The 16,531-nt window shown below is 38.9% G+C and overlaps 3 protein-coding genes across 3 annotated transcripts in view; 2 read left to right on the top strand and 1 right to left on the bottom strand.

Moving 5' to 3' along the window:
- ca4c (carbonic anhydrase IV c) overlaps positions 1–4,056 on the top strand; it is a 6,336-nt gene extending 2,280 nt beyond the window's left edge. The window contains exons 2-8 of the mRNA XM_035667125.1: positions 1,201–1,248; positions 2,107–2,271; positions 2,373–2,518; positions 2,622–2,714; positions 2,810–2,876; positions 2,979–3,142; positions 3,531–4,056. Coding sequence (XP_035523018.1) covers positions 1,201–1,248; positions 2,107–2,271; positions 2,373–2,518; positions 2,622–2,714; positions 2,810–2,876; positions 2,979–3,142; positions 3,531–3,719 — 872 coding nt within the window. The 3' untranslated portion in view covers positions 3,720–4,056. The remainder of the gene's footprint in view (positions 1–1,200; positions 1,249–2,106; positions 2,272–2,372; positions 2,519–2,621; positions 2,715–2,809; positions 2,877–2,978; positions 3,143–3,530) is intronic.
- Positions 4,057–5,108: 1,052 nt separating this feature from the next.
- On the bottom strand, positions 5,109–10,932 carry asl (argininosuccinate lyase). The gene is given in 16 exon segments (XM_035667126.1): positions 5,109–5,471; positions 5,594–5,700; positions 6,063–6,143; positions 6,709–6,792; positions 6,885–6,944; positions 7,461–7,545; positions 8,035–8,149; positions 8,295–8,357; positions 8,490–8,542; positions 8,629–8,706; positions 8,821–8,970; positions 9,337–9,377; positions 9,379–9,396; positions 9,739–9,822; positions 10,360–10,554; positions 10,739–10,932. Coding segments are annotated over 16 exon segments (1,374 nt in total). The 5' UTR covers positions 10,754–10,932; the 3' UTR covers positions 5,109–5,326.
- Positions 10,933–14,186: 3,254 nt separating this feature from the next.
- On the top strand, positions 14,187–16,522 carry LOC118331157 (protein FAM111A-like). The gene has a single exon (XM_035665942.1). It carries the CDS (start codon positions 14,507–14,509, stop codon positions 16,067–16,069), a length of 1,563 nt encoding a protein of 520 aa, XP_035521835.1. The 5' UTR covers positions 14,187–14,506; the 3' UTR covers positions 16,070–16,522.
- The last annotated feature ends 9 nt before the right edge of the window (positions 16,523–16,531 follow it).

The following is a 16,531-nucleotide window of genomic DNA, read 5'->3' as shown; positions in this document are numbered from 1 at the left end:
ATATTATACAAACTTTTGTTAACTTCACTGATTATAAACTATATATATCTAATACATTCAACTTTTAATAATTTTAGCTCCATTTACCTTCTACACAGGACAACATAAACATAAAAAGCATGGTTTGTGGACCATTTTTTTGCTGTTAATATTTCTATTAAGAAAAATGTGTTTCTGTTGTGTGAACTCATTGACTGTTTTAAAATGTGCAAAGGAAACTTTTGGCTTCAAAATCAGGAAATCACATGTAAAAGGCACACAGGGTGATAAAAGCATGATTAAGATAACATTTTATGACCATTGTCAAACAAATCTAAGAAAAACAATGGTCTCTTTTCCTCAATAGAAGTTTTTTTTTATGTTGGAAATGTTGCAGTCCAGGTCACACTGCAGAGGCGTGTTACCTGTGATAACAAGTATATATTTTTAACCTCAGAGTTGTTTATGCCCCTCTAAATGACTACAGGTGTGAACTTAAGATTTGATGCATTGTGTTAAAAAGAAGGTTATTATTTGTTGGTAGTTTTGAGATATAAAAATAATTGACCCTTCCTAAATCACATCCTTTTTTTCTCTGTGCTCCAATAACAGTTGAGCAAGCCTCAGTCAGAACCTCGTCTATGTTGAAAAGACGTTGCATATCTATCATATCTAAGTACAGGAGAGAAGAAAGTTGCCACGGAGCAAAACTTGGCGGGACTTAAGAAGGCTGTAGTCTATCAAAAAAGAAATACAAATTTTATATGTATATAATTTAACGAATATCCCACCAAAGCACACGTCATTAATAATAATTAACATTTTGGCTGGTAGCTCGCCTGGTGGAGCTTGTGCTGCACACCTCAAGCTTAGCCTTCTGACTGCATCGGAGAGCTGGTCAAGAGGTCACTGTGTGTCCTGTGCCTGCAATACCTCATTAATTTGTCCTTGCTGACGAGTTTTGTTTAAATAACTGCTATACGATAATTTATATTTAACTGATGAGCACAAAAAAGGCAACTAAAGAACAGGATTAGTAATGTGAGAATTAATAATTATCTTGGCTTATGTGTGTGAGAAAGTTGTTTTGCCCACTTTGACTTTGACTGAGCACAAACTCATTAGCAGATCAGCTGGTAAGATTGCTGACAGAGACTCATTTATTAACTAAAGAAAGCCATTTGTTGTATGTCCGACCTGAGTCCTGTCCTTTCTCCTCAGCTCAGTGGTGTTACCAGAGTCAGTACTCCTGTGACGACACATGTAGAGGTAAGACCAGATGCAAAGACTCACAGCATTTAAAGAGACAAATCAATATTATATTTTTCCATATATTTATAATTCATTAAACCACTTTGAAGGCAAGAAGACACCATGTTTTTAAAGCGTTCACAATCAATATTTTTTATAAACACACAATGGGGAAATTCGAAGGTAGCCAGGAACATGTAATGAATGTATGTTAATATTGCTTTATGTCTGCTCGCAGAATGTGTAAACATGCAACTGTTAGATCATGTTCACCATATACATTTAAGTAGGTGATAAATAAAAGTGGGATCCTAAAATACCCACAATGCAACTTAATAAGGTCTTCCTTTTGATCCAGCAGCCTCCTAAATAGCCACCACACGTCCAGTTTGTGACGCAGGCTTTATTTGAAGGGGTGTGTGTAAGACTGACATGACACAAGATGATTGTTATTTTTAAATTAGCTTAAGGTTAACTGACTGAAGAACACTTAATAACAACAGTCATAAACATATATAAAGATTCCTTCATGTTCATGACAGCACCCCTTAAAATAAAGTGTTATATTTCTCAAGCCTCAAGATAAATTAGTTAAATAGTCATTCTTAATCAGGCCCAGTATATTTTCTTTATAGTTTTACAGCTAGAACAACTGAAAGCAGAAGATATGTTCATTCTCAGTGGGATTGGCGGTATTAGTAACCTTTCTCACAATAGAGGGGTTGGACTGATGAATGTTAATATGTTTTATAGAGCTTTAAAAAAGGTACTTTGTGCTTTATGCTGCTTACACCCAATGAGACTAGAGCGGTGTTCTCTCAGCAGCACCGGGGAATAACATTTGATGATGTTGCTGCTGCTGTTTGTGTTGTTGAGACCCTAGCCACTGGGCAGCTCAGTTTCCCAGCTGTGGAGGATTACGCCAATCACCGATTAACATTGTCACCAGCAAAGTGCACGTCAACAGCGCCCTGCCACCCTTCGACTTCATCGGTCACACCCACACAATCAACATTACAGTGGAAAACAAAGGACACTCTGGTAATGAAGGGCCCACTTCTCTTCGCCTCCAGACCTTTTTTACCAGGTGTTGAACTCTGGTTTGTTACTATAATCACATCTATATTCAATCTTTCTTGTAGCTCACTTTGTTCTACCACAGTCGGTCCGACTGATGGGAGGAGCTCTGCCCGGTCACTACAGAGCTGCCCAGTTTCACTTCCACTGGGGAAGTGATGGAAGACCAGGATCAGAGCACACCATTGACGGAGAGAGGTTCCCCATGGAGGTACATCCAACAGGAGCTGTCATATAATTCGTTGTCTTTTAGTTTACACAGGGGTCAGCTTACACTCCACTACAACTCATTTTGCTGTGTTTTGGACTTCCAGCTTCATATAGTCCACATCAAGGAGCCGTATGGTTCTTTAGCAGAGGCAGAACATGATATGGCAGGTATAGCTCTGCTTGCCTTCCTGTTTGAGGTAATAAATTAAAGATGTATTCATGCATTCTTAATTAAATTAGAATAAATATTATTTAGGCTTGTGCCACAGTGTTGACGGTGTCTTCCTCACAGGAATCGACTGATGATCATCCTCATTTGGACGCAATAATATCTGCTTTGGGCCGAGTACAAAACAATGGTAGGATCAAACATTTTATAGCATAAAGGGACATTATTGTACAATTTTACTAAATCCCGACGTTGCTTCCAAACACTTATCCTTCCTTGTTTTTGTCTTAAGGCAGCAGCACAATGATCACAAACTTTCGACTCAGCGACCTTATCCCGTCATCCAATGAGCTCCACAGTTACTACCGCTATGTAGGCTCCATGACAACTCCGGGATGTGAACAGGCAGTTGCCTGGACAGTGTTTCACAGGACCCTGTCCATCAGCAGTCGACAGGTGAGCTAGGATTAAGGCTAGGAGTCTTCCTGGTTGTATTTCCTCAACCAATCCAACAAAATATCCTTTAAATGGTTCATTAAATTACTTCTACATAAGAAAAATGTTTGTTAAATAAATTTTATATCCCCAGGCAACATAAAAGCTCTACTCTGACAAGTGCCTCTTGTAATGACGTTCTGAGCTACAAGAATGTCAATAGTCTGAAGGATCAGAACCTTTGAGTCATTAACAGAAACTTTAATGTCCCTTTTTAGTATTTTAAATGAAAACATAATTTTAAACAGCAACTACTGATTTAAAGTCGAATCTGCATTCACTCTTTTTCCTGTATAAACGTCCCTTCATCTTCTCAATCAACTCTTTTTCTTTTACCTCTCCGCTCCAGCTGGGCGCAATAGTGCAGCAGTGTCGATTCTGGACGGGACAGCCTATGACCGACATCTTCAGACCCACGCAGCCTCTGGACGGCAGAGTTGTGTACCGGTCCAAGGCGAGTGCAGCTCTGAAGAGTGTGATCCACTTGTGGTTCTGCGTTTTCTCAGCTGTGCTCGGGACAACGGGTCTGATACATTGACTCAGCACATGAAAAAAAACACCTGATTTAAGTGACAAAAGCTTTTTGATTGATTTGTATAAAGGCAACTTTTCACCTGTGTGAGAGTGAAACAACAACCTGTTAATTATGTTCATGGTTATTCATTAAACAAAATGTTAACTGCATTTGCACATAAACTACGGCCTGCTGAATAATTGCTGTGACTGTGAGACAGTGGGAGTTATTGTGCAAAGTGAATGTTTTTCCTCTGTTGGTTTCTGGTAACATCTTTACACAATTACATTTAACATTCACACACATTGTACATTTATTTAAAAATACAAGGGATGAAAATGCATGGCTGTAGTTATGACAACTGGATTGGATGTTTTGTTATGAAGTCTGGTACAGATATTCATGTCCCCTCAGGATGATTTAGAATAACTTTTAATGTAGCTCCATCATCTGGTCGAATTTTGAATTTGTCAATACTTTTTTAATGACGTATGAACACTAACTAATACTAAGCGCATTCCCAATCTGCCTCAGCTAGCACTAATCAACAAATTTTAGCATGCAACCAGATGCCTGTTAACATTGTCTTTGCGAGTATATTAGCATGCTGTCGTTAGCATTTAGGATCATGGTGTTGCTCAATTCCAATATTGTGAAGGAGTAGGGATCTTTACCTCAGTAGGCCTTTATGTCAACTTTCCTTATTTTTCTTGTCATTAGAAGATAATATTTTATATTCGAACAGTTAGACTTGTGTGTGTTTTTCAGTGTAATGAATAAAAAGTGTAGAATTAGCGGTTCTTTTTCCACCTGACAGTTACAAGCTGAGGAAGTAAGAAGTAAGATTAGACGATTAAGGCGTTTCCTACATGTACTGTACACTTGTTTATTTGTGGGAAGACCAAGCGAGTTATAAATGTACATAAACACCTGTGATTCTCTGCCAGAGTAACATCTTCTCTATTCCTGCTTATGATTATGACCCTCTAATGCGTTGCTTTGTATATAATCATTGTTTCGAGAAATGTGCCGTCATATTAACAGGGGGAATTTATTTGAACTTTATTGAACTCATTAGGAAAACTGTATTTTGGATTTTTAGGGATAATATTGATTGTTGATTTAATGTCAATAAAATTTGATCACTTGTTTCTGTTTACTAAGCATTTTTACATAAAGTTTCTGTATGAAAACTCCAAAAAACTGGATTTATGAACTGATTTATGTGTTACCACTGAACTAGTACATGTTTTACTGTATGAGCTTGTGACTTTGGGCAGACATGTAATGTTTTGTTTTTGTCTTTCTGTGCCATTAAACAGCGCCACCTTGAGTCCGTGTGTGGACAGACAGGAAGATAAATTGATTCAGATGTGATGAAAATCAGTCAGAGTTATGGGCCAGGCTGTAAAACACGGTTTGAGTAACATTTATTCATTTTGTCACCTGTTTTACAGGTCCTTTGTAACAGCAACCTACTGACAAATCATATGTACTTGGAGGAGAATGTTTGAAAGGCAACATGGTTTTCAAGTCACAAATAAGTCACTTTGACTTCAATCTGACATTTCATACTTTCAACTAAATTGTGGCAGCAAACCTGATTCATAACGTTAAGGGGAAACTTGGTTTCACTGTTCCAGTTTCTTAAGCCAGTTCCTCATGTGCTCCACCTGTGCAGCAACGCTACTCTTGGCCGTGCCTCCAGGGGCGGTATACTGCTCCACGCTGCTCGTGTAGTCCCACACTGATGATACGTCGCTTTCAAACTGAGGGCTAAAATGAAACAGAGAAGAGAAAAAGAGAAAAAAAGAAAAGAGGCAATTGAGAAAATCCTGAGACGAAATGGCTGAAGGAGAAACTACAGTAATGTTTACAGGATTTTTTGTTTTAGTCACCTAACAGCACTGAGGTCTTCCACAGTGAGTTGATTCAAGGCAATATTTCTGGATTCAGCTGTGAACACAGCTTTACCAGAGATACCATGGGCCTCTCTGAACGGCACCTGTGACACAATTGCAACACAAAATACATGTAAAGCCATAAAAATGCCACATATTAAGTATTCTTTCACCCATCTGATTTTTGTTCTCAGTAGTTCTTGTCAAATTGAGTCACCAGGAATTCAAAACAATTCCTAGATATAGATAAGAAGTTTTTTTCACTCACTGTTACAACAAAAAAAAAAGGAAAAAAAAAAAAAAAAAACACAGGACATGATGTGTGTGTGGACAGCTGAGGCAGATACATTTATGTTGATAAATGCCGAAATTAATAATCATATACCCGACTGCATCACTGTTACCTTATAATTTTTTTTTTAATATTTTACAATTTGCATCTGGATGGAAATAAAACACTACTCACCCCCTTCCTCACAAGGTAGTAGGCCAGGTCAGTAGCCAACATGTCAGGACTGAGGGCCGCTTCCATCACACTCTGGTTAATCTGAGACACAGAAGAAACAACAAAGGAAAATAAATCATTTTGTCTTTTGAAAGGAGGTCTAGAAAATGTTTTCAGCATTTACGGTGCAAAAAAGCACATTTTGAGTTGCAGTGTGATGCAGCAGTCCTCTTGCTGTGCTATATTGTGTTTAATCAGCTAGGCACAAAGGCTCTTTGCCTCTTTCTTCTACTAAAACCACCTTCACATGAACAACTGCACTTTCACTCAGTGTAACTAATTAAAACTTTCTCCTCTTTTGTCGTTTGTTAGAAATTTCTGCTTTGCACATGAGGAACATAACAAGGCTGCCAAAATGTTAAAAATTTTTAAAAACAACGTTAGAAGATCACTGTGAAACTGGTGTCTAGATACAAGAGAGTGCAGATGGTTATAATTCACTTTGGAGTGAAAAAAAAGAGATTTAGGAGTTCAGGTTTTTATATAAAATATACAGACAAGCAGCCAAAACCTTTTTTTAAAAAATTTCATCTACAACCACACTGTACCCATGAGACCAAGCAGTTTGTATTCATTTTAAAATGAATAACAGACTTAAATCTCTGACCTTGAGAGTTGACATGACTCCAGTTGTCACCTGCAGCACAGCGTGAACAGTATCATAGCAGTCAAACATGGCCTCCTTATCCTCCTGAAGAAGGATGACAAAGACAGCATGATGAAAACATCTGAGGGGAAATAAAAATACATCCTTCCCATGAAGTGAAAGTGAAACTTTCATACCTGCAGGTCTTTGTTGTAGGTGCTGGGCAGTCCCTTCAGTGTCATCATGAACCCTGCACACTGAAATACACACAATGTCAACTAGTCATACAAAGTACAAAAGAAAGCAGTAAAGTGTGTCAAAGCTGCTCTGCTTCTGAAAGGTAAAAAAGGTTCATCCATAAAGCTCTGAGTAGTTAAACTTGACTTTTTTTGGGCTGCCAGGTTTGAGTCTGCAAGAAAACTAGTGACCGCTTTACGACACATGAGGGCGCTGGTTTTCAAGAGGAAAGGCGGAAGTAGTGATAAGTAAAAGAAAAAAACACAGGAAGAGTTCATGGGAAATGTGGTATTCACTTGCACTAATTGTAGTGTTCTCATACTTTTCCTGTAATTATACCAAGATTTCACCATTTAATTTTAGAAAGACTAACTAAAAGAGCCATTTTAGCATGATTAGATTTTCCATGTTACGCATTTACATTCATCATTTGACCAAAAAAAGGCAGTAGGTGTGAGCTCCCGAGACATTAACTGACATTACGTGAGCCCTTAAGTGGACAGATGAACAAATTATTTAATGATTTTAGGTCTTACTCTGCCAAAGACACGACCTGCTTTACTCCTGATCAGCTCCAGACTGTCAGCATTCTTCTTCTGAGGCATCAGACTGCTGCCTGTGCTGCACACGCAAGTAAAGGTGAGACGAAAAGAAGGTAAAGATGGAAGAGAAGTGAAAATGGAGGTAAACACGTGTTTCAACAGAACAGTAAATGAGTGAGCTTCATGAAAAGTAAAGCAGTTCATAGGATTTTGACAGCAGCCCTTCGACTCATGGGAGTAAAGATGTGCAATTTCATCATCTTGTACAGCAGCCATATATTATTGTGTTTACACAAATATCAATGGAACAAAACCTCCATATAAAAAATACTTATGTTTAAGTCCATTAACTACCAAGTCCTTAAACAAACAAATACTTTTGAATACGTTTGAATTATAAAAAAAAAAGGCTCTACACTGGTCAAAGGACTTTTTAAATATAATTTACTTCACATTAATTGGAGCTTTTTTACAAAACCACAAAACAATAATTTAATCCAAAATTGTTCAGGAGGTAGAAACATGTACAAACTGTAATTTAGGATCATATAATAAAACACAAACTGACCTGTAGGCGTCAGAGAGGGTGATGAAGGAGAACTCTTTGGTGCTGTACAGCATCAGGTCCTCAGCCATCTTGCTGAGATGGGTCAAAGACAATGAAGCCCAGAACAAGAACTCCACTAAAGAAACATACATACAAGCAAACATGAGAACACTTTAAACTTGAGAACACACACACAAAAAAAAAAGGTGTTTCATTTTAAAGTATTTTAATTGTTAATATACATTTCTGTAGCTGGCTGAAATGTTTAATGGTTTACGTACCGACAAAGTCCCTTTGGCCCGTGGCATCCATGCTGTTCAGACTGATGTCATCAAAGCCCAACTCTATAGATCCAGACGAGTAGAAATTATAGTTTCACTTTTTATAAACACAATTATCTTAAATAAAACAAGACACAAAAGGCAGCTGTAACACACGTGCTCTCAAACTCTTGTGAGAGGACAGTAATAAGTAACCTTTCCGCAGCAGCTCCCTGTCAATGTCAAATGGAGTCCCAGCGATGGCACCACTGAAAACAACAAGAATGCTTCTTATTATTTGATGTTTGTGGGTGAAAATCATCTCCAGACAGTGAGTGTGTGTTCACAGCCGTACCTGCCAAGAGGTAGAACATTAACTCTCTTCTTGATCTCCTGAAGCTGGTCCACGTCTCTGCTCAGAGCAACAGCGTGACTGAAGGCGTGAGCGGGGAAAGAGAAGCACGAGACCAACATGAACGATACATCATCTAATATATAAAAAAGGTGGGAGGCGTTACAATGTAGATTTTATTTTATAAAAGACCACCTTAGAATCCAGTGGCTCCATCTGATTGGCTGAGCTCTCTGCATGTGAGTGTAACCAGGACACAGGACGTCGATTTCTCTGAAGTTCAGAAAGAGGCGACAGAGGACACCAAAGGGTGACTTCAGAGAAGACAAGTAGATGTCTGTGTGTCTGTCTATGTGTGTGTGTGTCTGTGTGTGTGTGTGTGGTGTACAAGAATGCATCTGTCCTTACGCTGCTGCCCCGCTCCACCCATGGTAAGATATCAGTCTGTAGGGAAATGTTCGTTTGGGTTGAGATGGCATCTCGCAGCACAGCCCTCATGTCGGTCAGCGACCTGGTCAACACACCAAGACACAGACACACACACACACACACACACACACACACGCACACACACACACACAGAAAGAGAGAGCCACGGTCCTCATGACACTTTAATTTAGCTACTTCTTACACTGAAGTAAATAACAAAGGGCTGCAACCCCAATAATAAATTCAAATCCTTAGAGTTTTTAATACTGTAAAGACATATACCTGGTTCCGTTTCTGCTCCTGCCAGTGTGCAGCTTCCCTGCAGGTGCAGCCAATCAGCTCCTGGAAAAACCAGGCCAGTAAGAAAGGAGTATAACGTCTCTCATCAGAGCCATCACAGAGACTTCAAGGTTGAACAGCCCATAACTTAGGGATGAACACTATTCTAGCTATTTAACTATAACTAACTATATAAATGATGTTAAAAACTACAGAAACAAGACCTCCTATCCTTTAATTATCTGACTGACAGACATAAAATAAATTACTGAGTAAAGGGAAAGGGCTTTCATTCATAGAAAAGTCCCTTTCCCACAAACTCCAAAATGTCATAATATTCGTTATGTGAAATACAGTTTTACTCACTCCTGCACAGTTACGAAGACAAAACAAGCTCTTCCTCACCTTCAGCCTGCGCTCATTGGCAGTGTGAATGTCCTCATCTCCAGGTTTGATCACAAAAACACCTTTGGACCACTCATCAGAAATCTGGACAACAATAAAAGAGCATTAAGTAGACTGAATACAGACTGCTTTGATACTTTTAAGCAGCACAATGAATTCTAGCTACATTCTGCATGTATTGGTCGCCTCATGTCTCTTGCATTGACAAAGCAAAAAACATCAGTGTAGAGAGGGCACCCTGAAAACTGCCCCGACTGTGAGAGTGAATGAACTACTGGTTGGCAGCTGACATCTGTCACATGACGGTGGTATTGTTCACCACACACACACACACACACACACACACACAAACACACAGAGGAATTCTGCGCCATGGCACATTTTCAGCTGTCATCTATTAACTTCACATCTACACAGAAGAGCCAGACAGTGACACACACATACCCACAATGCCGCAGGAGTGCATTCCCATGCAAGTATGAGAAGACTGTGATTAGAAAAGTACATAATGATGCAGCTCTGTCATTTTCTGCTGTCAACGTGGACTTAATGGTTGTTTATTGTCCCTAAATTGAGTCTAGAGCTCTGTGTGTGTGTGTGTGTGTGTGTGTGTGTGTGTACCTGATCCAGCCCTTGCAAAATCTGGTTCATCTCATCCGTGGTGACCAGCTTGGCCTTCTCCAGAGCTTTCACGTACGCCTTGCTCCCTCGGATGTCAGCATCCCACATCCTCTGGTCGTAAGCGATGGACGCGTTGAACTTCTCCATGACGGGATCAGTGTCCCCCACGAACCGACCCCCCCAAAGTTTACTCCCCTAATGAGGAGCAGAGGATAGGGGAGGTGAGATACTGTGTAACATACAGCGCTAACAGACAGAATACAGCATTGAGGAGGAGAAGAGACGAGGAGAGTTTGACAGGTAGACTCCAGCTGGGTGTTAAAACAACAACACGTGGATTCCGGTAGTCGGGCTTCCTGGAGCTAAACGTGAACCGTACCTCTGTGTTGGCCATGTCTGTCGACGACCGGCTGCCGGTGGCGATTCTGCCTGGTGAAACGTGTGTGGTTGTTTTTATGGGCCAGAGGAGAAACACGCTGACTCCCACAGCTGACAGCACAGGAGCACAGGAGGAGCTGCGGGGCGTGAGAGGCCAGAACGAGGCTCCCGCTAAAGATGTCTGTACCGCTTTAAAAGACGTCACTGAAGACGTTCGACGCTTACGTAAATACGTAAGGTTGTAAATACGGTGCTTTTATTTTGTCGTGTATTGTTTCTGATTTTTACCCTTTTTATATGGAAATGTATTGTGTTTTGGCTTTTTTTTTTTCCACTACCAAAATAAAAATGAAGTACTATATTATTATTATTATATTATTAATTTGATAATTATTATAATTATTATTATAAATCTACGTTTTTACTTTTATAACTTTACTTTTTTTTTCTCGGCAGAAAACGTTTTATTTATTTACCTTCTACAACTAATTTAATTAATTATTTTTGTCTCTCCTTCCTGGCATTGTTTGTTCATGTATTGTTAATGTTTACGAGTTTGTTAATACAATTTCTTTTATTTTGTTTCCGCAAGAGGCGGAGCATGCATCTAACGGCGCCAAATTAGACCGAGCGGAGTAGTACTCCTCAGCAAACCTTTAAAAGTCACGTTTTTGTCTATACGTTTAAGGTAAGTTCAAGATAAATATACTTTAATCTTCACTTTATCGGTTGAATATGCATATTATTGTCCTCTAATCTTGTAACAACTTCCTTTGTCGTCGTGTGGAGGAATCTGCAGTTTATGGCTGCCAGCTTGGATATTAGATATTATATCAAATATGAGTATGAGATATAGAGGAACTATAAGTTATATAAATACATGAAACAAAAGCGATCTACTGCATATTGCACACAACACAAGTTAAATAAGTTGAGATGTTTTCTGCTGGTTTCACTGTGCTCAAAGTGAGTTTTTCTCTATCGGATGATGAAGGAAGCCATGTTGTGATCATGAAAAATAAAATCCAGAAAGCTCCAGGGCCGTAAACAAGGCTGAGAGCTGTCACTCATCAGTCGTCTATAAGAAAAACTAAAGTATAGCTGACACAGAGGAAGCACAAAAACAACAACAACAACACCTTGAATACACTCAAGTTACAGTGTAATTTATTTACATCTGCTCAGAGCACAACTCTCTTTTTTTCATTCCCTCCTTTTCTTTATCTTATCATGCAGGAGTCAGAGATTGTGCAAAAATCAGGATTTAGTACTTTTTGTGTGTGTTTTACCTGGAGAAACTCTTGAGAAAGTCTTAAGTATAAGATAAGATAAGATTAGATAGGATGTACCTTTATTAATCCTCCCTATGAGGTATTAAAATTACACACAGCAGCATTGGGGAATGCAGTGCAAAGAGTACAGAGGTGTACAATAGGATCACAAAATAAGTATATTACAAAATATAATAGGAAAATATAAAACTATAAATGAAAAATATATGCAGTACACTGGTGTGTGAAATATTTTAAGTAGCTTTTGACTAAAAAACGAAACTCTACATGTGCAACTTAAAGATAATTAGTATATAATAGAAGTTTGGTTGAATTTTAAACCAGTCTTAGTCAGCGGGGGGTTGGAGGTACTGGGTGCTGTGGCGTTGTGGAGTCTGAGGGTACAAACGAGCCTCCAACCTGCTTTGAGAAAGGTTGTCCATGATGGCTTTCAGCTTCCCTCTCATCGTCCTCTCAGTCACAGCCTCCATCCCCACCACCGAGCTGGACTTCCTCACCAGCTTGCTCAGCTTGTTGTTACCTCTCCCTAATCCCAGTTTCAGAAAATTAGGACTCTTTTTCCTCCTCTTCTACACAAATCTAGTGTGTGTGTGTGTGTGTGTGTGTGTTTCCAAACTGTCTTAGACCAATGTGTTTTTCTACATTTACTTTTCATACAGTTTTGCTGTTTGTCGATAATTACTACGTAACACTATCTCCAAGATTTCTCCAGAAAAGTGTGAAGGAAATGCCATACTGAAATTAATCAACCATGTTGACACCTAAAATAATGCCAAGATGTTAGTGATTAATTGGCTGTGAGTTTTGTCTAATTGTAGACATGTAAAAAAGCATTTTAGAATGCAAGAAAAGACTGATGGCCAATTTTATTTGTTGTTTTTAACGAAGTGAATCAAAATAAATATCATATTCATATAAAAACACTAAATGATGATTCCATGGGAAGTGTAAAATCTTAGACATTAATTACATTTCTCTCCCCCTGTAGGTGAAGACCACATTAAAAATGTTGCCGAAACTGAAGCGCCGTTTTGACGGACCACTGGACAAATATATCAAGGTACAGATAAATTATATATCTTTACAATAACTCAAAGAATTTCATTTATTACTTATTACTCATTACTCTTTTCCAAAGTAATATTATTACTTTACTTATTACTCCCTGCCAACAGTAATTGATTACACTTGTAGTTACATTACTTTTGATTATTTTTTGTTCAAATCAAAGTAATGGGAGATGTTTCCATCTTCTAAAACTAGTTTCCTCCACGATTACAAAGATGAATCCGAGGAGGTGATTGGATTGCTAGATTTCAAATTAGTAGGAATGTGCAAGCAAACTTAATATTGTAATTAATTAGTTTTTGGGTGGTGACTGTAGTATTATTACAGAAATTAGTTAGTTAGACAGCTAGTTACTGTGGTAAGTAATGTTATTACTGTTATTACTAGTGTAATAATGAGTCACTGCCCAGCAATGACAACAACATTTGGATTTGTGAGACTATGATTTCTATGAATTTAATCAATCATCAATCAATCAGAATCAGATCAGATTTATTGCCATGTAGGTTTTTACACATACGAGGAATTCGTATTGGTGCAGAGGTGCATAAAATGTACAATCACAGTCACAATCATCTGTATATATCTTATCAGGGAAATAAATGAAAACAAATAACTACGTGTTTTAAGTGTTAAGCATACATTTTGTAATATATTGCTATATTTAACATTTCTGCCGGTTAGCACAAGAAAACCAAGAAAGGGGAAAGCAGCCAGCTTCCTGATTTACATCCTGCTGCTAAGGTTTGTCATATTTAATTTGATATCTGTTGACAAAAGTTAAAGATAGTATTCACAGACGTAACGTTTTAATCTGAATATTTGAGCCGTAACTTTTGTTAGACGATTTCTTTTAAATTAGAAGAGATTAAAATGTTTCTGTTTCTGTGTCAGCCCTGTGGTACGCCGGCACCCTCTCGGGCGTGTACGCCTCTCGCCCAAAGGCAGCAAGAAGCAGTTCCAGCCCCCCGCCAACCTTGGGATAAACAGGTAGAGCTAATGAACGAATGTTTAAGAATAGTTTTGCTTTTTCAGAGTTGTACTGTAATTAAATTAAACAAGTTTTAATTGTGTTTCATTCCTAGGAAGAGGAGCAACATGCAACTCATACTTTTGAGTGGTGCTGGAGCGACAAGAAATCCAAGGTTATCTGCAATAAAGCAAGAACTGTTGAGGACTTACTGAAGACAAGTTTACAGTTTAAAGAAATTGCAGGAAAGAACAAAAACAAAGAGCTTGTTATTTTAAGAGAAGGGAATGCTATCAGTTCACACTTTCCATGCTGCTTAATTAAGGATGAATGTCTGATTATCAAGTACGTTAAATCTGTAGACAGGCAGGACCAATCATTGGGGGAAAATTGTGACCCCGTTGTTCTGAGGAGAAAGGGGCCATCTAGCGAGCTTGTGATGTTTCACGTGCTGACAAAGGGAGGTAAAAATGTAGCACAAATCATGAGAAACCCAGCTATAGAATCTGCTTACAGTATTACTGTTTATGCATACAAAGGGGAAAAGGTGAAGCACGCTCTGAAAAGAGACGGCCGTTTACATAATACTGTATTCAGAAAGAACTGTGCGCTCTATCACAAGAGAACTAAAGTAACCACTGAAATGTCCACTCTCGCTGATGATCTTGATGGTAAAACTTTCAAGATCATTCTGCTTAATGAGTCTGCTCCACCAGAGAGTCAGCCCGGTAGTCAGGATGGCGCTTACATGATGCAAAATCAATCTCCGAGCTCTGAATCTGACAGAAACCAAGGTCGTCCACAGGAGTCTGCCACAACTGAGTCAGTGAATAACAACACACCAAATGAGGAACCAGAAGTAAATAATAAGAAGACAGCAGAAAAAAATTGTGAAATACCCAATTCGAAAACCATGAAGGATTACCTGTCCTCACAGTTTGAAAGTTTGGTGAAAGGCCTGAAAACCCCACAATCTAAGTTTTCCCGTATCCAGAATTTATTCCGTGTGGAGTTTGGGAAGAATGATCAGGCATGTGCAGAAGTGAAAACAATGAAGAAACTGATGAAACTCTGTGATTCAGTTTGCCAGGTGAGAGTAAACGGGAGACCAGAAGGGAGTGGCTTTCTCCTGTTTGACAAGTTTGTCCTCACAAATGGCCATGTAATTAAAATATATGATGAGACTAAAGGGCAGCTTAATGAGATGGTCACTGTCCATTTCTCTTTTGAAAGTCTAGACCAAATGGAGGGAGGGCAAAATTCAGGATCAACAGTGGAAGAGGTCGCTGGCTTTGAGTTCTGTCGTAATGAGTCAGGGCAAGAGTCTGACTGGGCTTTGTTAAGGCTGGGTGATGATCAGGCATTGCCCGATGGTCTGTTAGCACACTTTGGATTCCCTTCCAAGAGTGGTGGGATTTGCATTATTGGGCATCCTGATGGTGGTGTGAAAAAAATAGACCCGTGTTTGATTGTTCCAACTGATAACCGCAAACAGGCTGTGGAGAGGCATTACCTTGAAAACCAAGGACCCGTTCAGTTGGTTACTCGCCGTTTCTTTGAGAGTGTGGCAGAATCTGTTGAGAAACAGAGACAGGTTCTAACTTATGAGTCTTGTTTTTATTTTGGCTCATCTGGCTCTCCTGTCTTTGACGAGCACTGTAATGTTGTTGCAATGCATACAGGGGGGTATGCCTACCTCAACGCAAGGAGCCAACACCAGAGTGTGATAGAGTTTAGTCATCCTTTGTGTGTCATTATTGAACGCTTTATTGTCCAGTTAGTGGAAAGAGGACGGTTTGATGTGTTAAAGAAATACCTCTCTTGCAGATGTGCGCAACATCAAAACCTGATGAGCGATTTGAAGAAACTGGTCGAGAGCAGAAATCTTACGGCATTTAAAAATGCAGTTACCAATTCAGAGGTCACAAATGACGAGAGTTTGATGACGTTCTTTGGATTTATCTCTCAGAAAGAGGAACCTGTCCCAATGGCCACAGATTGAGTGTACACAGATAGTTATACACACATAGACTTGTGGAATATTCTAATGGTCAGAGACTCGATTTAGTATTTTGCAGAGAAACAATGTGAATGTTTTACAAGCACAGAGTAGGTTAAGTAACAGTTTCGTTTTTGATAGGTGACATCATTAACATGGAGGCTCACATACTGCTGTGAAAACGGATTCAAAACGTGAGTTGTGTTTCTTGGGCGACTTTATAATGTAAAATGAAATATTGGCAGTAATTATAGGACTAGTAGGTTGAGCAAGTTATGCAAGTGGTATTCTGTGTCGATTCAGTTACGGTGTTATTCAGTATAAAATCCATGAAGTTACTGCTTTTGTTAGCAGTTAGCTGACAAAAGCAGTATTTTGAGCTTTAAAGTCTTTGTTTTCATATATCAGGATACTTCTTTCATTGTTTTGAGAACATTATCAGTTTTAGGATAAAGGGAACTATGC

This window comes from Morone saxatilis, unplaced genomic scaffold (assembly GCF_004916995.1).
Source record: "Morone saxatilis isolate NCDOM2014 unplaced genomic scaffold, NCSU_SB_2.0 Contig20, whole genome shotgun sequence".
NCBI lineage: Eukaryota > Metazoa > Chordata > Actinopteri > Moronidae > Morone > Morone saxatilis.
The sequence above is the reverse complement of the archived record's forward strand: the minus strand, read 5'-3'. Positions and strand labels throughout refer to the sequence as shown.

Bases quoted from the DNA above. Each gene is read 5' to 3' on its own strand.
- LOC118331157 (XM_035665942.1), top strand. From the start codon at position 14,507: ATGTTTCACGTGCTGACAAAGGGAGGTAAAAATGTAGCACAAATCATG.